The sequence below is a fragment of the Pezoporus wallicus genome, unplaced genomic scaffold (genome assembly GCF_028554395.1).
Source record: "Pezoporus wallicus isolate ANWC-B61680 ecotype Strahan unplaced genomic scaffold, APGP_CSIRO_Pwel_v1 contig_7731, whole genome shotgun sequence".
In the NCBI taxonomy this organism is placed as follows: Eukaryota; Metazoa; Chordata; class Aves; order Psittaciformes; family Psittacidae; genus Pezoporus; species Pezoporus wallicus.
In genome coordinates this window covers 125,502-147,711 of record NW_026635361.1, presented here as the reverse complement: position 1 = coordinate 147,711, position 22,210 = coordinate 125,502, and the positions used below count along the sequence as shown (strand labels likewise).

Below are 22,210 nucleotides of genomic sequence, written 5' to 3'. Positions count from 1 at the left end.
GCTCAATGGGGTTTGGAGCAAGCTGCTCTAGGGGAAGGGGTCCCTGCCCATGGCAGGGGATCGGAACTGGATGATCTTAAAGTCCTTTCCAACTCAAACCGTTGTATGATAATATACCAGCATTGAAGCTTTTCTCCTCTAAAACCAACTTTGTTCAGGGTTCACAGGCTTTGAAAATCATTACATAACTGATGTGAAAAGGTCAACCAGGGGATCTCAAAACACAACTCAGCACTGTATTTCTGTAGCTAATTTGTTGGGTGCAAAGACAAACCCAGCCAAACTGCTAGGGCTGAAACACTCATCTTGGGGAACAGTTTCCCATCTGCCTGCTTTACTCATCATTTATTCCAATATGGTTTTGTTTGCTGCTTTAAGCACTTGGATTTTCATTATTCATCATGGTCTCTTCTTCATTTCCCAACTGAAGATGTCTTCTGTGTTGCAGGCCTCGCTCAACAAGCTGATGGAGACCCTTGGCCAAGCAGAACCTTATTTTGTCAAGTGCATTCGATCCAACGCTGAAAAGGTAAATCCCATCCCAGGAGACCAGTGCTGCTGCTAGAAATCATCTTGGAAATGTTGTGTAATTTTTTCAGGAGGTTAAAAAGAAAAGGAGGCCCAAAACTGAGCTGGATTTAGAGGCTAATTGTGTATGGTCAGTGGGAAGGATGGATGTTATCACTTGGGTGTTGCTCTTGTTGAACTGCACTGGCTCTTCTTGTAAGTGTAGAAGCACACATATGAAAAACATACGGGTTGAGTTTTATATTGAGTTTAATAAATGAATTCAACTGCTTTGAAGCTCCTGCCCCCTGTAATAGAGATTGGCAGGGCCATGAATTCACTTGTTCTGTTACTGAGCCTTAAAGCTTCTTTAAAATAAAGTTTCTGTAGGTAAAGCAGATACTTTTAGAATAAGCTAATTATTCAAAACTAATTTTCATCACATTATTCAAACTAACTCAGTGATGCATCACATTTCTTGAATTGGATTTCAGGCATGTTTCGTGGGCTGAGGACTCTCAGTTCAAAATAAAGGTTGCAGTGGTGATGCTCTCTTATGGTTTAATCCTTTGGAGTTTTATTCACACATTTAAAGATGAAGCTTTAGGCCTAGGAGATTTAGTTGCTCACAATTTTTAGCTGTGCCCTAGGGGGCTCTTATTCAGTTTAGGGGCTCCAAAAACCTTCTTTATAGCTCTGTATATCTGTTTGAAAGTCTCCATCTGATGGCTGCTTGGACAGAAACAGGATTCAACCATGGTGGGATTAGCACAGTTCTGGGGACCTGCGTTCCCTCCCTCCCCTTGCATCATTGCAATGTGTGTGTCGCACAGATGTGGTACATCTGCTGAATCCCTTTATCCATCCACACGCTTTAAAACTTCAGTTAAAGGGAATATTTGCTCATCATTGGCCTGGTTTTCCCCTTCCAGCTGCCCCTGAGGTTCAACGACAGCCTGGTGCTGAGGCAGCTGCGGTACACAGGGATGCTGGAGACCGTTCGCATTCGCCAGTCGGGATATGGCTGCAAATACTCCTTCCAGGTTCAGTAAAACGTTTCCCTCTTTCCCCACCTTTAGCACCGTTATCGGAGTTGTCTGAATGTTGGTAGCTCATCTGTTTACCAAAGTAATGAACTTAGAGCTGATACAAGGCAGTGAATGTAATGAGCTGATATCAGCCATGGAGCAGTCCTCTGCTGCACTGCTGATTCCTAGTAAGCTGGTCCCAGACCTCAGTGGACTACAAGCCCCTCTGCAGATAACAACATCATGGCTTTTGAGCAAAACCAGGTGTTTCGCAATGTGGCCTTCTTTTTTGCAAAGAAAAAGGGATCCGATTTACCTGTGCTCTTCTGTGTGTGTTTTGGATTCACCTGGGAATGGTGTTTGGCCTGTCATGTCAGCAGTGGCTGCATCCCAGCAGGCAGGTGATTGGCATCCTCCAAAGGGCTCAGGAGTTATCCAGCTTTTCCTGTTTTCTTCTTTTCCCTGTGTTTGCAGGTTTTGCACATATGTCAGTCCTCTCATGAGTTCCTCATGCCGATTTGTTCCTTGCTGGCAGCTGCTTAGGGCCAGTTGTGTCCTGCACAGCAGCTCTTTAGAAAGGAAAAACTGCTGTTATTTTTTGCTGTGACCATAGATCCCAACTTTACTTGGGAGAATCTCTCCTGTCGTACCTTCTCCGCTCTTTGAGTCCTCACAGCAGTAATTGATGGAGCAGCTGAGCCGTGCTTTGCAGATGCTGATAACCCCCTTCTGTAGTGGCCCTTGTCAAGGATTTGGAGCCCTTTTGCTCAAGGTGACCCTGTGGGTTCTGCAGAACCTCTCCTCCCACACTGAAAGACCTTTGAACATTGCTGGGTCCCTGCTCTGATGTGTCTTCTGTCAAACCACAAATGCTGGATGCAACTTGGTGTTCCCCAGTCCGTAAAACACTGCCTGTCCCTCTGCTCACCCAATAGATTCTGTTTTGTGCGGCCAGTGGAGCAAATCCATTATTTATGGAAGGAAGGGACACAGCAGGATCCATCTAACCCAATCTTGGGGTTTTTTTCTTTCTTCTTAGGATTTTGTGAACCATTTCCATGTCCTTCTGCCTCAAGGAATCAACCCATCTAAGCACAATATCCATGATTTCTTCCGGAAAATAAAACTGGATCCAGACAATTACCAAGTTGGAAGAACAATGGTAAATGTTTATCCTCAGACTTAGGTTTAAGGTACAGATACAACATTTGCCTGCATTTCTGTAATTATAAATTAACATCTTTATACATGTTTTTAATCAATGAAACTATTTGCCAGAAGCCAATGGCTTAAACAAACCTTGGTAAACACAAAACTAGTAAGGAACATCATTGTTTCGTGTTAACCAAGTTGCAAGTCTGGTTGTAATGAGGTAGCCTTCAAAAAACTATGTCTGTATCCAGACACAACTCAATACAATAGCTGTCGGTTTGTCTCCCCTGAAGGGAAAGCAGAGGCTCTGTAATTCAGCTCTTGGACAGCCCCCGGATGGAGGTGAAACTGCAGAAGCCTGTTACAGGTGGCTTGACTAAAGTCAGCTGCTGAACTTCTTCTGGGGATCCAGGGCACAGACCCCAGGAGGATTAAATCATCTCTCTTGTGCCCTCGGAAGCTCTCATGCTTGTGTTGTTTTGGGGGGGGTCGGCCAGGTTTTCGTGAAGGAGCGCGAGCGGCAGCTTCTGCAGGACCTGCTGCATCAGGAGGTGCTGCGCCGGATCACGCTGCTGCAGCGCTGGTTCCGCAGCATGCTCTGCAGGAGGCAGTTCCTGAGCTTAAGGCAAGCTGCAGTCATCATACAGGTATGTGATGGTTGGTAATTACAATCCACGCATCCTACAGTGGGTACAATCAGGTCCCCTCTCTAAGGAAGGAGCTTACCATCAGGATTCAACTCCTAATGCCGTAATAAGTTGGGAATGGGGGAGACAGAGCTGGAAAGGCTGGGTGAAGGCGGGTGCTCTCCCACCCACACACAACACCCGTTACAAGGAACTGCCTGCTGTGTTTGCAGAGGTTTTGGCGCAGTTACCAGAGCCGAAAGCAAGGGGAACCATCCCCAGACCCTCTTGTCCTCGGCAAAGCCGCCGCTGTTCTCCAGGCCCACTGGCGTGGCTTCGTGCAGAGGCGCAGGTTCCTGCAGATGCAGTTTGCAGCCCACCTCATCCAGAGCTGCTGGCGGGAGCACACCAAGAGGCGGCGCGACGCGGCCACCAGCATCCAGGCAGCCTGGAGAGGGCACCATGCAAAGCAGCTGTACACAGCCTGCAGAAGCAAAGTCATCTGCTTGCAGGCAGCCTGCAGAGGATATTTAGCACGACAAAGGTAACGCCGTTGGTTAAAATGAGAACATTTACTCGTGATGCTCACTGGGGAGGGAGGTGGTTGATCTGAAACCAAGCACTGCTTGGACTTCAAGAGGAGGGTGACCCTTTATAAGACCCCTGACCCTGTTCTGACCCAGCCTGATCCTTCCTTTGCACACACTTTATAGAATCACAGAGTCACAGAATGGTTTGGGTTGGAAAGGACCTTAAAATCATCCAGTTTCAACCGCCTGCCAAAGGCAGGGACACCTCACACTAGACCATGTCTCCCAGGGCTCTGTCCAGCCTGGCCTTGAACACTGCCAGGGATGGGGCAGCCACAGCTTCTCTGGGCACCCTGTGCCAGCGCCTCAGCACCCTCACAGGGAAGAGCTTCTTCCTTATACCTAGCCTGAATATCCCCTGTTTCTGTTTGAACCCATCACCCCTTGTCCTGTCCCTGATGATGAGTCCCATTCTAACAAAGGAGTTTATTTAGCTGCACATCCTACTCTTAGAATAAGCAGAGCCTATTTCAGGTTGGAGCACGTAGGCAGTGGAAAGCCAAGACCATAAATACTCCCAAGTTGGTTTTTTTTTGCCCTTGGCAGCAGCACCACTTTAAGTAGCCTATTTTTAACTCAGATTGCCTCACCGATCTGGTTGCTGCGCTGTCTCACAGGGACAGGAGATACTGGAGCCGGCTGCTACCAAGGGGAGAGCATTTCCAGCCATGCGATGGCTTGCTCACCACAGGGCAGGTCTTGGTTTGTTCTCCAGAGACACTGCCTGCAAGGTGTGGAGCACCTTGACATAGGGTGGAAGATTTGAGTGCAGGGTGCAGGTGCCTGCTAGCTGTACCAGAGGCAGCCCAGGCAGGATGGTGAAGATGGAGAAGCTGAGCGGGTGCAACAGATTGAGCTTTTCTGGCTCTGTCAGCACACAAACGAGCTAGACCAGGGATGGAGGCTGGAGCTGCTGCTGTCAGCACAAGAGGAGCTTTCAGGTGTGTTGGGACAGTCCTTGAGTAGGAGAGATGGCGTAAGAGGAGAAGGTTGAAAACTGAACTTGCATTCGCGTTGACTTGCCCCAGATGTACAAGTAGAGTTGCTTGAGATCATGATGGTGGTGAAGTGATGATGGTGATGGTGATGGTGATGGTGATGAGATGTCACTGTCACAGTGCCTTGAAGGGACATGAGTGGACACAGTTCAGTGCATCCAAAGTTACGCTGGTTTTCTGCTTTCTTGCAGGTTTAGAGCTTTGAAAGAGCAGCGATTAAAAGAGGTGCAGCTGGAGAATGGCCTGTCTGTTAGAGAAGAGGATGGACTAGAGGCAGATGATGCTTTGGAAATTAAGGGCTCTGACCCATCTAAGTGGGAGGATGGCTCATTTGAAGAGCGAGTGAGAGCTATAGAGGAACATAAATCACTAATGGAAAATAATCGGGTGAATCACATGGACCCACTGGATACTTCTGGGAGTTTATTGTACAAAAGGCATGAGAGAGCCAGCAGCCAGGGTGGGATGGACACGGAGGAGGAGGTCATCGTGAGAGAGAGACCCAAGTCACTGGAGGATCTCAACCAGAAAAAAGTGGTTCGTGCAAAAAGAGAAAGCCGGAGGATGCGTGAACTGGAACAGGCAAAATTCAGCTTGGAGCTGCTCAAGGTCCGCTCCACCGGCGGGCTCTCACCTTCCGAAGAGCGGCGGTGGTCCACTGAGCTGGTGTCAGAGGCACTTCATTCCCCTCAGGGAACCCCGGAGAGTGAAAGCTCTCAAGGGAGCTTTGAAATGTTAAGCTGTGAAGATACCCCAAGTAATAAACTTGTTTCCTTAGTTCTAGATGAGCAGGATGTGCAGTCATTGTCCACTGACTCTTTGCCTGGCAGTCCCCAGGCTCACGTGCAGGAGAAGTCTTTCTGTGGGGCAGATGTGAACAGCAATTTACCCAGTTGCAGAAGGATACCTGAAGACTTGGAGCTACCTGATAACCTCACCGTGAAGGAGCACGTAATCTGTGACCCCCAGAACGTTATGAACAAGGCGCATCCAAGAGAAACCTTCCTTTCCAGCAACCTACCTACTTTCTATGTTCCACCACAAGACAACGTGAAGGTGAAGCTGACGGAGAATAACCTGAAGAACAAAGCAGTGGAAAGAGAGGAGAAGACAGTTAAATTTCCTGAGGTCAGGAAGGACTCTGAGCCAGAGCAGGGCAGAGCCTTGGGAAGGGATGAAGAGAAGTCCTCTGCCAAGAGAGAGGAGTGTGGGACAGCGACTGCCACACAGGCCGGTTCCCCAGACTCTGTCATCAAGAGACTGGAAAAGCTCAACGTGGAGAAAGAGGAAAGGCAAAAGCAGCTTCAGCTGCAAAACGAGAGGGAGATGATGGAGCAGATCCGTCAGCAGAAGGAAATTCTGGAGAGACAACGTAAAGCCTTTGAGCAGCAAGGGAGAATGGAGGCATTGCAGAGGGCAGAGCAGAACAGGATGAAGGACTCCTCCCTCAAACCAACCAAAAAACCGGAGAGCCGGCCTCAGTCGGTCCTTATCCTGCACCCCCAGAGCAGGGGGGAGCATGGCCCCACAACTGGTGCGGCTCCAACCTCACCAGTGGACATCAAAGGTCTCACAGTTGGGACCAGGGGAAGCTCTCCAGCTCACAGTGCCCCCAGAGACAGACCTGTCAGCATGTTCATGGAGCGAAAAGAAGGTCAGTTGGGATCAGCACTGGAAGCCCGATGCCATTCCAGACCAGCTCTGGACCCCAGGGACCATCCGGGCAGCCACTTCTCGAGGACGGAGCGTCTCCGGCAGCCCCGAATGCCCAGCCAGGCCACTGAGGAGGCGAGGGCAAGCACGATGTTCTTCACCCCAAAAGACAATCCCTTTGGCCTGCAGTGAGTAAAAGATGGTGTGCTTTCTCTGTAGTCTTTCTCCATAGGCTTTTTGTTCTGCTAGAGGCTATTTTATACAACTAGTCCAAATAGAGTGTACAAAACCCCCAGTGAAATGAAAATGGGTTTCTGGATCTTATAGCAATGAGAGGAAGAGGAAAAAGAACTGTCCTGTGTGTGATGAGTATAACATAAGCCAGGGGAGATAATCATGGACTTTAGCAGGTGAGGAGTGGTAGCAACAAGAGGGTTGACACTGCTTTCATTTCTCCTAGATGAACAGTGATAGGAGTTTATTTCTGAAGGTAAGAGAGAAAGAAAAGAATTCTTAGGATTTTTAGGTGGTCAGAGTAGAAACGACCGGATAAGGCACAATATTTGTGGTTTTTTCTCATTTCCTATATAATTAACACAGCCAGCAAAGCCATTGGACACTCCCACCATGGCAGAGTCAAAAGCAACAAACCTCCAGTGAGAGTTTGGGGTATGAATTTTTCACGTGTGTAATTACACATGTAATGGGCTTAACAGTCATTCAGCTCCATCACACTGCTCACATGGTGGACTGCTCCAGGACAGGGGCCAGAGACCACAGCAAAATCTTGGGACAGTCTTTGCTCCCACTCTGTCATGTGGCTTAAGCTGCCTTGTCTAATTTTGGAGAGGTTTTGGCCATATAGCTCAAAAGGGACATAAACTCCCCCCCCAAAAGATTGCTGCACCTTTTCCAAGGAAATTAAGCTCCCAGTCAGCGTTTGCTGTTGATAACTCAGGGTACCTCCAAGGGAAGAAGTCTTGTGGTTTATGCGCTGTTGTGATGGGAGGAGATTCCCTTTTATTTTATGCAGCTTCTTCAGCTAAGTGTAGACACACAGAATGATAGAATAGTTTGGGCTGGAAGGGACATTCAAAGTTCACCTAGTCCAGCCACCCTGCAGTGAGCAGGGACATCTTCAACTAGAGCAGGTTGCTCAAAGCCCCATCCAACCTGGCTTATCATTATATCTATCATATGCATCTATCATTTTATTCAGACATGACAGTAGAAAAAGTGAGCTGAGCAAAAAGCACCGTAAGTGGGTGTATTTTTTAATGCTATGAAGATGCAAAGTGAGGATGCTCTCCTTCCGAACCAGTTCGAATGGAAAGCTGCAGGAGGTCCTGGAGAACTGTTTTGGAAGTGGGTGTTTGAGAATAGTCTTTCTCCCCAAAAAAGATCCATTCATTTTCCTGGTTCATGCACAGAACAAGCAACAGGGTTAGAATATATATATATATTAAAAACTCCTGTAATTTACTCTTTATTCTGCAACAGAACAATCACATTTGAGAATCCAGACGTGAAAAGGTACTATCCATAACCACCATGATGGGTAGAGTTTGCAGGCAGAACTTCATGTCTTCTCAGTCCTTTGGTATTAACTCAAATCTTGAAGAATTCAAAGTGATTCCAAAACCTCAAACTTGCAATTTGGTCTTGGTTGTTTGGGCTGTGCACTTGTACGCTCTTGTGAGCTGGGCTGGGGTGGTGGGAAGGCTTTTAGGGGAAAATGAAACATCTCTGTTGTGTTGTGTTTCAGCAGAGAAACAAATCATCAATGCCTTTCCAAGGGTGAGCTACCCAGGAAGCCGTTTAAGATGCCGGGGTCTGGCAAAGGAGAGGTAAGTTGTAGCTTGTTTGTTTTCTCTTTTAATTGAAGAAAAGGGGAGAAAAAACCTTATTCTGCCAGTTTTCCCTCAAAAGCTTTGAAGAAGTGGACTATAAAGCACAAGGGCTGCTAGACATAGGGGAGGGATATATCACGGTATAGCAACCTTCACACCTTCTCTGAAAAATAAAAAGCCCTCATGACATTAGTTCGTAGCAGCTCTGGATGAAAAGGATCTCACGGTCCTGATGGCAAACACTGTCCAACACAGTCTTGTCTTGCTTTGGTTTAACATACGTTTGAGTAACATCCGTGATTGTCCGTTTTCACCGTGCTGTCTTGGTTCTTGTTTTCCCTAGTCCCTTTTTGCTCTGGATACGGTAATATTGTGTCCCCTCTGTGGGCTGCAGTGTCCCTTAGAGATGTCCTAGGGCTACACTATGATGCCAACCATCACTAGAATCTCCTTTTTATTTTAAAACCCTCTTTTTGTTGTGTTTTTTTATCCTTTGGTCAAGCAGGTTCCCAGACCGACCCATAAAAAGAAAGCCCGCATGGCGCGGACGCGCTCCGATTTCTTGACTAGAGGTACTTTTGCTGATGGGGAGGGGGATACGGAGGAAGATGATTGCGGTGGCAATTTTGAGTTCCTTCTCTCCTCTGAGCAACCTCCTCCTGCCGAGGCGGTGCCTGCCGCCCGCCTGGGCCAGGCCTGTTACAGTGACTCCGAAATGGTAATTTTTATCAACGTGGTGTGGGAAATGGAACAAGAGAGCGAGTGGAGCTTTGGGAGCCTTTCTTTGCTAATCTTAACTGCACTGACCTCTCCACTGCTTCTTTTCCCACTCCCAAGGATGCTGTAGATGGGTTAACTGGGCAAGCACAGCTGGCAAGGATGTGACGCAGGGAAATCGTTTGTATTTCTTGGTCATGGGGCGGGTTTCTGGCTTTATTCGGTATCAGCTACGATTCCACACGTCTCCTGGAGCATTGCAACTTGTTTTGCACAGCTACCTGTTTCTTGTTTGGTTTTTTAAACTTCAATAGCAAAGTCCCCCCAGGATCCTTTTACTCTAAAAATGATCTACACACATCCGTAGAAAAGATCCAATCAAATATTGTCTAAAAAGCAAAGACAGCAGAGAAAACTATATGAATCTTGCACCTTCTATTACTTTTGATTTTGTATCTTTAGCCACAGTATCCCGTGATTATTCAGTCCTCAATTCTCGGAGTAACGCTGGCAGATGACGTCTTAGAAAAGGCAACCCCATGTAAACTGGGCAATAAAAATGTAGTGGGAATGAAACAGTGAGGTTTTTAAAACCAGACCTGCCTTCCTGGCTTTTTGCAGCTCAGTAACTGGTGTCCCTTGGCAGGTCCATGCTACATGAGCCTGCACTGCAGAGCATTTGCATCTCAGGCTTAATCTCCTGCCCAGATAAGCTGCTTTAGGAAAATCACAAACTGACAGGTTTCAGGAGTGAAGAGGCCAACAGCTTCCAACCCACTCCTGCTTTTTTCCTGAGGTGCTTGAGGTGTTCCCATGGAAGTGTGGATAAACACCAGGAGCTGGCTCCTGCCCTAAGAGCCCAGATGAAGCGTTGAGTAGAGCTGCCTTGCTTCTCCACTCCAGCTACAGGGCAGGATGTGGAGCTGAGTATGAAAGTGAAGAAAAGCAGGAAAACCAAAGTCACTCATGTATTTTGTGCTACAGCATTGCTGTGGGTCTGGCAAACATCTTGGGTGATCCTGAAATCCGCTTTTCCAAGAAAGGCAGATAGCCAAGGAGGGCTTTTTGTGACTTTGCTGTTAGCAGCTTTTATTATAAAGGGTCATTTTTTCCCCAGGATAATTTCATCACTGGAAGAGGGCAGGTATTCACAAATTCCATGAACTTCTAAAGTTACTTTTGACAAATTTCTAGGGATTTTGAGCCAGGAATACTTGAAACCTGACGAACAATACAGCTCTGTGAACTGAGATTGCTTGGCTGCATCTTTGCACTTCTCCCTGCTTGTAGATCAGGAAAGGGAGAATTTTATGTAGTGAAAAGCCTGTCCAAAGCCCTGGGCAAGAGGCTGCATTGTACCTGGAATGCTGTGCTGCATTCCTGGAGGCTGCCCTCTTACAAAGCTTTAGGGCTTTTTTAGCTGTAGAAACCTTTCCTGCTGGGATGTGAAAGGTGCTGGGCTGGTGCTTGACAAGCTCCATCCTTGAGGGGGACATGGCTCATTGGAAATGCTCCTTGAGACTCTCCTCACCTGATTTAACAGCTCCCATCGCATGCGAGTAGTAGTAGTAGCTGTCTCTCATCTCTCCTGTATCCCTCTTCTTCCCTGGTCTCCATCACTAGCTCTAACTGGTGGTCAGCACTTTCACCCCTTGTGTAATTGAGTTCTGCTTTCTAGCAGATGCTGCCCATGAAGTCATGTGCTCAGCGATACCCTATGTCTGTATGTCCTGACAACATGTACAGTGCTTCCATCCGTATTCTGTATTGCAGGTTTGAGACCAGCCCTTTGGCTTGTGGCTTTTCTGGGTCAGGATTGCCACAAGTAGCAAAATTTAAGGACTGCTAATCCATATTTATTAGCAGAGGCTGGTTGGGTGTTGCTTAGGAACAGCCTATGGTAGAGCAATGCTGGTGCAGGTGGGTTTGGGTACAAGATCAAGTAGGTTGATATCTCTGCAGACACATTCGTTGTGTCTTGTGATGCTCACATGAAGACGAGTCAGGCAGCCACCATGCATAGGCTGGTTTCCATGCTACTCAGTAGCTTATTCATACAGCTTCTGCCCCCCAGCTATGACTTTCCAAATAAAGCCTCTCTTAATGCTCTGCTCAGTGGCCAAGGGCTGCTGGGTGGATGAAAGGGAGATCTCATGCAACCTTGTGAAGCTGAGCATGTGATGGCTCACCAGCTGCACTGGGTGAGAGCCTGCCTGGTTTGCACATTAGTTGCTTGACATCGAGTTACTGATTGTGTATCACCAGCTGGTAAATAGAGGTCCACCAAAAACTGATGCTCCTGACCTAAGTCTGAGGTATCCCAGAGCAGCAAAGACCAAGTTTATCTTCAGCCAGAGCTGAAACCCAAGGTGCACCAGCATATAAGATTGCTGCTGAAAGTATACTCGACTCCAAGGTGCCTTTAAGGCTAAAGGGCTCCCTGACAAAAACCAAGCCTTCAAAGGTTGTTTGAGTTTTTTGGCTAGTGAATAGCTGAGGATTCATCTACCTTGCTATGAGACAGGTCCAAATGGGAGGAGTAGCTCCTGGCTGAGGTCACCACATGTTAATATTGTTTCAGTTCTGCACCTAAGTCTGGAGAGCTTTCCTGCAGTGGATAAATGGAAAGCCTTGGTTTGAGAAATCACACCAGAAATACTTTCTGAATACAGCCTCCTTTGGCAGAGGCTCTTACACAGAAGGACCTGGATAATGATGCAGTCGTTTTGCTCCATACAAAGCCACAAATTGGGAAAATTTCATTATTGAAGTACCTGTCACCAATCTGACCCCAAGCATGCCTGAAGAGCCAGAAGTGAAAAAGATGTCTTTTCCTAAGCCATTCAGAGGGGCATCACACTTCAGGAAGCTCTTCAGTGCAGCACATAGGGCTGCTGCCTGCTAGGAGAAGTCTCTTGGCCATAGTTCTTGCTAGCATGAGTGGGTGAAACAGAGGTTGCCCTTTGGTCTCTTCTTCATCCAGGAGACAACTCCAGACCCCCAGCGATTGTCGTTTGCCCACATGTGATGCTTTTTGGTGTTCCCTGTCCAGAGATTTTCCAGTGCAGAGGCTCGTCTTGACATCTAAGAAGGTTTTTCTCCATATGAGGACCTTCCCCTTCAGAGCTTGTTGAAGGAGTCCCTCAAACAGAAGGATCTCACCCCAAAAACGCCTTTTAGTGTTTACTTTCAAAAGCTGGACAACTTGCTGTACTAGCAGAAGAAATGCTGAACAATAGTAGGTCAAGAATTGGGACAGAGCAGAAGGAGGTGATGATAGTAACAGTAGAACATCCTTCATTCAATTTTGTCTAAAAGTGCATCACAGATGTTTTTGACTCAAAGTCTTCTGTGTGAACCAGTGGTTTCTCTTGCTCTACTCCACAATCTGTACTCTAAACCTGCTTGTGCAGTAGATATGATAGACATTTACAGGATAAGGTGTACATAGTGGCCTGTAGAGCAGCCTCTGCCTTGCTCTGGTGATTCCTTTAGCCTGCTGGCCACTGTCAGCACATACCAATGTGCTTTGAAAGACCAAAAAAGGAAGTAAATCTCCCCACAAAATACTTTTAAAACCCGCAAAACCAAAAACCAAAGCACTAAAATTGATTAAAAGGTTGAAATTACTCAAGAACAAAACTATCATGGGGGGGCAAATATTTATACAAGTCATTTTGAAAAGCAAGTAATAACTTTGGGCTGGATCATTATAACTTTTATGGTTCTAAGGGCTGTTTTCCAGTATCTATCCACAATTTATGTGTGATCATCACCTAAACATAAAAGCAGAAGAAACCCTTTGGTGGTTTAGGCAGTTTCTTTCTTTCCCAGTGGGAAGTCTGCCTTATGTGCTGCCATCTCCTGGCTGGTAGAGAGGTTAGTCCAGGGGTGAGAAATGAAACGTTGAAGAGTAATGCTGAGTCCCCTGCAGCCCGTATTTTATATCATTTTATTTTCACTATTTTAATAGAAGAAAACGAAATGCTGAAACGCACATTGTGTTCAGCGGAGACATTCAGCTACAGGAGATGTTTGACTGTCATCTCCTGAATCCTTTCATACAACCTGGTTTCCTCATGCTGAAAGTCTGTCCTCCAGAAGTCACAGCTTCAGTGGGGGAAAAAAGAACAAAAATGGCTATATTTTTTAAATACATCAAAACTGTTTCTGGGCTGTTTCATGGAATCCTGATAGGTTCAATTATTGCAAATTCATTTCACCGTTCAAAATGATCCCAGGGCATTTACATGCTGGCCAAGGCAGATATCCTTTATGTTGAACTGTAAAATCTCTTATTTGCAGAGGGTTCATTTTGACCTGTCTTTAGCACAGAGACTTTGGTGGTCTTCTCTGTGAAGTCCTCGACAAGAGTTGAAAGAGGAAGCTCTGCTGGGACAGATCCATGAGGTTGAAGGTTCCTTTAGTGCTGGGAACACCACAAATCACTTCTGCATGGCTAACGTGGCTCTTCTGGGATGGAGAGCTGGGCTGCTCAGACCACGCTGGCAGAGTGGCTGTGCAGGCTGAGTGATGAGGACCCATGGCTTGGTACACACTGGTTTTCTTCATTGGTGGCTCAAGGAAAAAGAAGGTTGGACCCAGTGTAGAGTTGGAGCAAAGGAAATGCCTTTCTTTCTTAGGAGTCATGAAAAGATCTCTCTAGTTGTAGCTAGTTCAACAAGACTGCAGGTTTTCACCTCTAGGCAGATGGAAATCACAATCATACAATAGTTAGGGTTGGAAAGGACCTTACGATCATCCAGCCCCAACGCCCTCTTAAATAAAGACAAGACATGAATATCTCATTTTTGCTGGGACAAACTAAAAACCAGGTGGCACCCAAAGAGCTGTCTCGTTTTTAAACGCTTCGTGCTTGGACTTGTTACAGACGGTGCAGCGATTCGCCTCAGGGGAAGGCCAGACAAAACTGCACAAAACGATGTCTCAGGGGGAGATCGGGAAGCTGGTGGCCACGCAGAAGAGCCTGACTCCAGATGGGAGGTAGGAAACGTGGCTGGAGATGGGAGATGAGTCCCTCCGTTTTGTTCTTGCTCTCCATCACCTTGATGAACCACCCTGGCTCCTCTGAAGCTCCACCAGTCAAAGTAGTTACTTGTCCAGCCTTTCCTACATGACTGCAGACATGCCCAATTAGAAAAGGCATCCTGTTGTGATGACATGGGCCTGATGTCCCATCCCAAACTACCCAATTGCATGCATGAAACTCGAGTTCTTGCCTTTCTTGAGGACAAGTAGCCTGGTTTTCCCAGTAGAAGTTGTTTGTATTTAACTCCTCCTCAAACACCACAAAGGTCAGGACATTTGGGGTAGTTTTAGGTAGAAGGACATTTCCTGTTGACGTGGTTCCTCTTTCCACAACTTATTTCCAGGCCTCAGCGAGCCAAGATGAGGTTCTGGGTGAAGGGAAAGCAGGGGGAGAAGAAGACCTCACGGGAGAAGCTTGCTACCCAGTCTGAGCTGCTGGAGTTGTATGCGGAGCAAGAAGCCCCTGGCAGGGAGGTGATTTCTGGTTTGCAGCTCAGTGAAGGTAAGTGTGGGGTGGCATGGTGCTGGTGGTGTAAGGAGCAGAGAAACTGTGCCTGGTCTCATGACAGAGGGAAAAGCTAGTGTAAACCTGGCTTTACGCTGCAACCAAGCGTAGCCCAAAATACAGGGACTCGGATTTAGAACAGAGGAAGGTTGGTTTATCTATAGGGTATCTGTAATGGGAGTATCATGTATGGTGGTGTGGTCTAGCTGAGGTTGCTGTGGGAAAACGGGTTGGGAAGCTGCACAAATTGGATGTCCATGCTAGTTCATGTCTCTTGAATTCACAGACAGCGACAACCCCAAATGATGGCAAATAGGTTAAAGGGTGGGATCCAGAATGGGTCCTAGAGGAATTCTATGTCATTAATCCTCCCAGCAGCTGTCTGGACATGGCCAGATGTTTCACCCCTTGATGGAGGAAATAACCAAAGGAGAAATGACGTTTAATCTTCCTATACCACACAGTGTTTTCCCCTCCCCAGGTTTACACCAATGCCCATCTCCCTGGTTTAGTGGCAGAATTCTTTTTCATCTGCTCTTCTATCTCTGTCCCCCTTTGTGATTATCACCCATAGAGTTGGGTCCCCACCACTTGACGCCCCCTCGAAGCCCTGAGCTGGCCGGTATCTACCGACGGGAGTTCAAGGAGAACAAGGAGCCCTCTCCCAAAGTGAAACGCAAGCGCAGTGTCAAGATCAGCAACGTGGCTCTGGAGCCCGTGCAGTGGCAGAACGACTCACTGCAGATCATAACCAGTGCTAGCGACTTGAAGAGCATGGATGAGTTTCTCCTGAAAAAGGTAACTCCTTCCTCAATGCTCCAGCTAAATCTTCAGAGAGCTCAAGGAGCAGACGGAGGCAACAAAGCCAAAATTACCCTGGGGAAGCAGTAGAATCAGAATGGTTTGGGTTGGAAGGGACCTTAAAGCTCACACGGTTCCAACCCCCTGCCATGGGGAAGACACTGCGCTTTGCAAGCAACCCACTGCCATGGGCAGTGACACCTCACACTAGACCATGTCACCCAAGCCCTGTCCAACCTGGCCTTGAGCACTGCCAGGGATGGGGCAGCCACAGCTTCTCTGGGCACCCTGTGCCAGCGCCTCAGCACCCTCACAGGGAAGAGCTTCTGCCTTATATCTGACCTGAACTTCCCCTGTTTCAGTTTAAATCCATCACCTACCACTACAGTCCCTGATGAAGAGTCCCTCTCCAGCATCCTTATAGACCACTTCACATACTGGAAGCTGCTCTGAGGTCTCCACTCAGCTTCTCTTCTCCAGGCTGAACAGCCCCAATGTTCTCAGCCTGTCTCCATCCAGGAGGTGCTCCAGCCCCTGAGCATCCTTCTGACCCTCCTCTGGACTTGCTCCAATAGTTCCATGTCCTTCTTCTTTTGAGGACACCAGAACTGCAATACTAATAATTCATCTAGGGTGCACTGCATGCACCAGGGCAGGCTTGGGAGAGAAGGTGGCATGCTTCAGTGCTTCCATTGCTTTGAGCTGCCCCTCATCAAAAATGGGGGACTTCAGAGGGCAGGAGTTGATGGCTGCAGGGAAATGCTCATGCTTCTAGTTTGCATGCAGGAGAAACCACCTGGTAATCATTATTAACATCATCTGCCTGTGGTTGAGCAGCTGCTTCATCTCACACAGTGCTCAGCCCCAGCACAAGTGGCATGGGTGAATAAACCCCTTTGGTTTCCCAGATGAATGAACTGGATAATGAGGACAGCAAGAAGGACACGCTCGTGGATGTTGTGTTCAAGAAAGCACTGAAGGAATTCCGACAGAACATCTTCAGCTTTTACTCCTCAGCGTTGGCGGTAAGTGACTGGATGATGGGTGAGAACTTCCACCTCCAGGAAAAACGAGATGCTCCGCGTCCTCCTGGTGGTGGAGACAGTGCTTAGCCTTCCATTCCTGGTCTGCTTATCCCAAAGGATAGATATTCTTCCTTTGTATTCAGTCGCATGAGCTGTAAATTTGGACTCTTACTCTTTAGCCAGCTCTTGACACATGCTGTGTAGAGATTTCTGATCTCCTCATTATAATCAAATGAGAGATGACAGTAAGTCAATGCACTCTTTGCCACCCAAAGTGCCTGAAAGCCTTTGTGTTACATTTATAAGAGGTGGAGACATCTGAGCAATGTGGATCTCTGCTCTTCTGCTGCTTCTGAATTTGAGCAATGGTTGCTATGGCTCATGATCACAGTGATCAAGAAAAGCTAATTTATTGCCCAGATTGCATGAAGAGTTCCCTCTGAGACTTGATCTGGCACTTAACATCCTACTGCTCTGCACACTAAGAAGACACCCTGCCAAAGGTCATGAAACAGCTCTGTTAGATGATCCGATTTTCCTTCTTTTTGTCATACTTGGACTCTGGGCAGCCTGAAATGATTGTCTGGAGGTTAAAAGGCAACCTGGGCCGTATAAAAATCACTTTTCTTTTTTGTTTCTGTTCTCTTAAAAGATGGATGATGGGAAAAGCATCCGCTATAAGGACCTTTACGCCTTATTCGAGCAGATTCTGGAGAAGACTATGAGGCTTGAGCAGAGGGACTGGAGTGAGTCTCCAGTTAAAGTCTGGGTCAATACCTTCAAAGTCTTCCTGGATGAATATATGATAGAGTACAAACCCCTGGACTACAGCGTGGTAAAGGTAGTTGGCACTTTTCTTAAGCCACGTGAAGATTTGGGACTTGTCTTTCCATGGGGTTGTGCTCTCTGTAGACACATGGGGACCTCTGTTGTCTTCTCCACTGCTTTAAGCTGAGGTGGACAACATAAGGGTGATTCGTTGGTTCTGTTTCACTGCACTCAGCAAACCAATTTCACATCAGGGTGAGCTGTGCTTTGGCCAATGCCAATGTGTAGACGTTGTCTTCAGGGCAAAGCTGCAACCATCTGTGGATGGTCAGAGAGGCAACTCCTGGTGCTTCTTTTTTTGGTTCTGGGGGGGTTCTCCAGTCTTTGAGGGAAAGTGAAAGAGATACAAGCTTTCCTGGTCTCCTGACCTCTTCCTGAGTGACTACATCACCATCGGTTGGGTTGCAGGAGAAGTGGATGTGGGCAGCGGCTGTCCTCAGGGTCTAGGTATGGTTTGTAGAACAGTCAGAGCTCACAGTGTGGTCTCCTGATCTCACTTTCTGTTCTCTGTTGCCTGAGAGGACAGCCATGCGGTCTCTGGCCAGGCTTGGGAGATGGTATTTATTGTATAAAAACCCCATCTTCTGGCTCTTCTGCTCCAAGTCCTCCCCATGCTTCTCTCCAGGCAGGTTTTCTTCAGAGCAGGCTGAGCATCAGCTCTGGCTACAGTGCTGTGCCACATTCACCTCAGGTGTCTTGCATGAGATGGGAGATCAGGTCACTGCTGCAGGACTTGGAGCTTAGAGCAGCAGCTGACCTCAGCTCTGGGATGAAGATGGGGGCAGTTGTCCAGGGGATTTCTGAAAACGGGTGATCCACAGGAGGGTTTTCTGAAGTGGCTCTCCTGGGGCTGCAGGTGCACTGGAGAATGGGCTGGAAAGCAGTGGGCAGCATGAGGTACAAGCCCTTTGTGCACGTTACCTGGGGAAATTGTCCCTGAATACACTTAAATCTCTTTCCAATGCCAGGTGCCGAAAACAGAACGAAAAAAGAGAAGAAAAAAGGAAGCAGATGTGGTGAGTTGAGCACATTAAATAACAAATGTTCTTGTGCCCAGAATGATGAGCTGTAAGAGACCTGGTCATGACATCCTATGCTGAGCTCTGAACATCACACTGTAATGAACATGCAGCTGTGAAAGGATGTGCTAGAAAGGTGGATGGGGGTGGATGTGGTTTGTTTGATCAAGGATCACTGTAGGTTGTTCTCTGAAAACCCATCCCACATCAGTCAAGACAGTAAACGTAATGTCAAGAGTTATAGAAGAACTCAGAGAAAAACAGTGTTCTAGGTTTCTGCATAAATTTACAGCATGTGCTTTACATCTCTAATATCAGAGCTGTAGGAGATTCCATGCCCTTTTTTCCTAAAGGATCTGATAGAATTAGTAAGGATGCAGATGCAAAGCAAAAAGGGGCCATGGATGCGTGGAAGACTCTTCTTAACATGGAGAAGTTGACCAGCAACATCAGTCAAACATTGTTTCTAACTTGCTTATGTGATGGCTCAGTTCCCATAAAGGCTGGATTGGGTTGCTTGTGGGGTTATTGGACTGAAAAGGACATAAAAATAGCAAATAAAAGCAAATAACAGCTAAAAGCTGGTGAGCTGACCATGTTCATCTCCTCGTTTTGCAGCACACTAAGCATGCATCTCCCTTTAATCACCACTCAACCTTTATCATTGCAGGTGGAAGAGCACAATGGTCACATTTTTAAGGCGACCCAGTACAGCATCCCCACATACTGTGAATATTGCTCCTCCTTGATCTGGATAATGGACAGGGCTTCTGTTTGTAAATGTAAGCACACTCTCTTTGCTCTGTTTATATGAGTTTGTATCATAGTGATGAGCTTTTGCATTTTGAAGGGTGTTTGCTGCTCTTTCCTGCAGCCCCATTCTCACATAACTTGTGTTTTTTCACATTAAAAGATCTTTTGGGACAGATCTTAAGGGTTTTTGAAGTCAACCAGTAAGTCCGTCCCAGCAGCCCTTCCATTCCTCATGTTAGAGTTTGGCGGGGGGGAGCTTTGCAAGTTACACATTTTATCCCATAAGGTCCTATGGTCATCCCATAGGGTCAAACCATATTTATCACAGTAAGAAGGATGGTGGAGTCAGGTATGGCAAACATACCCTGCAGCTTCAGCCCTGTAAGTCTCATGACCTTGGAGAATTCATCTGGTTTAGCCTATTTGGCTTCCAGGCACATAAATTTCTGGGGAGCTCAGGAAAGTGGAGGAGGATCAATGGGAAAGATCGATCCATTGCTTTGGATTTTCTGACATTTCTGTGCTTAAGTTGGAAGTATGAACTCTGGGTATTTCAAGCTGAAGCACAGGACAGGAAGAATACAGATTAGGTGCTATTTCCAACCTCTTTGAGGGTATTTTTTTGGAGCATGTCCAGAGGAGACCACGAGGATGATCAGGGGCTGGAGCACCTCCTGTATGGAGATAGGCTGAGAACACTGGGGCTGTTCAGCCTGGAGAAGAGAAGCTGCATGGAGACCTCAGAGCAGCTTCCAGTGTCTGAAGGGGACTATAAGGATGCTGGAGAGGGACTCTTCATTAGGGACTGTAGTGATAGGACAAGGGGTGATGGGTTCAGACTGAAACAGGGGAAGTTCAGGTTAGACATTAGGCAGAAGCTCTTCCCTGTGAGGGTGCTGAGGCGCTGGCACAGGGTGCCCAGAGAAGCTGTGGCTGCCCCATCCCTGGCAGTGTTCAAGGCCAGGTTGGACACAGGGGCTTGGAGCAAGCTGCTCTAGTGGAAGGGGTCCCTACTCATAGCAGGGGGTTGGATCTTGATGACCTTAAGGTCCCTTCCAACCCAAACCAGTCTGGGTTTCTATGATTCTATTTATGTCTGATAGCACAGAGTGACTCATGATTATTTTCCAAGTTGCGTTTAATGTTTCAGGGAGTTAAATATGGGGCTTTTATAATTGAAGGCTTCATATTTTTTCTGTTTGAGTGGATTTAATACAGATTTGGCCCCTGGAAACTGCAAATTCAATGTGCTTTTGACCTGCTAGTCCTGTGAGGAACTACTGAATTCATATTAATTTATATTTCTCCAGCAATCTAACTTTTTGGATTATTAAATCCTTCTTTTCTTCATTGCAGTATGTAAATATGCTTGTCACAAGAAGTGCTGTCTTAAAACCACGACCAAATGCTCCAAAAAGGTAAATGTCTGTCAGTCCTTTTCTTTCATCGTCTTTCATTTTCTTTCAGACAGTGAGCCCAAGTTTGTATAAAAAATGATTGCAGGCACAGAACTTGATATAATGCTGGCAATAACCCTCCTTTGAGCAGCAGCTTGGACCAGAGATCCCTGAAGGTCTCTCCAGCCGGTGCTTTGGTGTTTGCATGGGGACTAACGCAGCGATGCGTCACTGTATATCTGCGCAGTCATGCAGCAGATGGTGCAGTGATGGTCCCTGCCTTTTAACCACACTGAACCGTAGAAAGCTGTCCTTATAGCTTATAGGACTTGGAAATGGGGGGGTTATCCTTAAATGTAGGATTATTCTTGGAAATAGGGGTTATTCTTAACCCAGTTGGTCCCTGTTGAGGCTCACAGCACAGTCTCCAAACAGCGACAGCACAACAGCTGAGCAAGGAAGGGTGAATGAAGGATGCTCTAGCACTCACCATCCTCCTTAGAGGGGAGTTAAATACTGTGTGCTGCATTTTAAGCATATGGAGAACAGTGAATGAATGTAACCGGTCGCTCTGGCTAATGTGAGCCATCAGGATTTGGAGGTTTTTCTTTGAAATAGTTTATTTTATGCCCCAAAAGAATGATAATACATCCAGGGTAATATTGTGTGCAAAGCTTTGTCAGCTCCTTGTGAAGCTTCTCGAGGAAGAACAGCTTCCATGAAGCTGCATGATTACATTTTTCCCAATAAGCTGAATATATACATTGAACATATATATGAATATACTTGTATTTTGAATATATATGGTACTTTTGCAGCACTCCTTCCCTTTCTGGGAGAGTTTCTGCAAGAGCTGGGAACACCTCGCATGAGTTTCTGGCTCTAATATCTAGGAAGTTCAATGAGATGTCTGATTATTTTAGGAGGAGAAACTCAGAGGTGCTTGGACCCATCTCATTTCTTGGGGTATCCGCACAAGGAAGTTTTTGTGCTGTACCCAAGGAAGCAAGTTCACTGTAGCTTTCCATGTGGGTGGCTGGAGGTCCTTCTCTGGGAAGGCTCTGGCTTGTCTGTACTTGGTTGCTTTAAGGTTGTTTTCAGTGACAGGGAGCCACAAACTCTCTCTTATGCTTTGAGAAAGAGGTCTTTATTTTCTGGCAACAGTTGATTTTGTAACTCTTAGCCTTGTCCCAGACTGGATCTGTTTCTCCAGATCTGTGGTGGACTTGAGCAAACGCCAATTTCATCTCTCTCTATGGCCGTAGAATTCCTTTCACCCACGCTTCATCTCAGCTCTACCTGCTTTGAGTAAAGCAGCACATGGGGTTTGTGTCATCATGTTTGCTGATGGCCATTTGAGCAGCAGGTGATTGCAGCAGAAAAACTTGGACTCAGTCAGAGATCAATGTGATCAGACCAAAGCCATTTATTACAAAGCATCTATCCTTTTTATACTGTTGTCTGCATCTGCTTACAATAGCTCACTGTATTATATTCGGATACATATACAATAGCTTGCTGTATTATAATTGGATACATATACAATAGCTTGCTGTATTAGAATTGGATACATATTCTTGTAGCACACAGCAACTGGTATATAATTGATCAAATAAGCCTATGGGAACTTAACCTTTAAAACTTGCTAACAGTTCACTATTTTGTATCTTAGCACAGTCCAGTTTCTTCTTATCTTGCTTGCGCCGTTACTT

The 22,210-nt window shown here is 46.6% G+C and overlaps 1 protein-coding gene across 10 annotated transcripts in view; it reads left to right on the top strand.

Moving 5' to 3' along the window:
* The window catches only part of MYO9A (myosin IXA), a 191,382-nt gene that overhangs the window by 159,957 nt on the left and 9,215 nt on the right, over positions 1–22,210 (top strand). For 4 of the 10 annotated variants that reach the window (XM_057420638.1, XM_057420679.1, XM_057420627.1 and 1 more), the window contains 16 exons: positions 449–529; positions 1,440–1,550; positions 2,575–2,697; positions 3,185–3,334; positions 3,547–3,857; positions 5,093–6,742; positions 8,320–8,401; positions 8,907–9,122; positions 14,013–14,125; positions 14,515–14,672; positions 15,250–15,473; positions 16,385–16,501; positions 17,154–17,342; positions 18,298–18,345; positions 19,019–19,130; positions 20,458–20,519. In XM_057420638.1, the coding sequence (XP_057276621.1) occupies positions 449–529; positions 1,440–1,550; positions 2,575–2,697; positions 3,185–3,334; positions 3,547–3,857; positions 5,093–6,742; positions 8,320–8,401; positions 8,907–9,122; positions 14,013–14,125; positions 14,515–14,672; positions 15,250–15,473; positions 16,385–16,501; positions 17,154–17,342; positions 18,298–18,345; positions 19,019–19,130; positions 20,458–20,519 (3,747 nt within the window). The remainder of the gene's footprint in view (positions 1–448; positions 530–1,439; positions 1,551–2,574; positions 2,698–3,184; positions 3,335–3,546; positions 3,858–5,092; positions 6,743–8,319; positions 8,402–8,906; positions 9,123–14,012; positions 14,126–14,514; positions 14,673–15,249; positions 15,474–16,384; positions 16,502–17,153; positions 17,343–18,297; positions 18,346–19,018; positions 19,131–20,457; positions 20,520–22,210) is intronic. The other 6 variants (XM_057420688.1, XM_057420654.1, XM_057420663.1 and 3 more) reach the window with 6 other exon arrangements.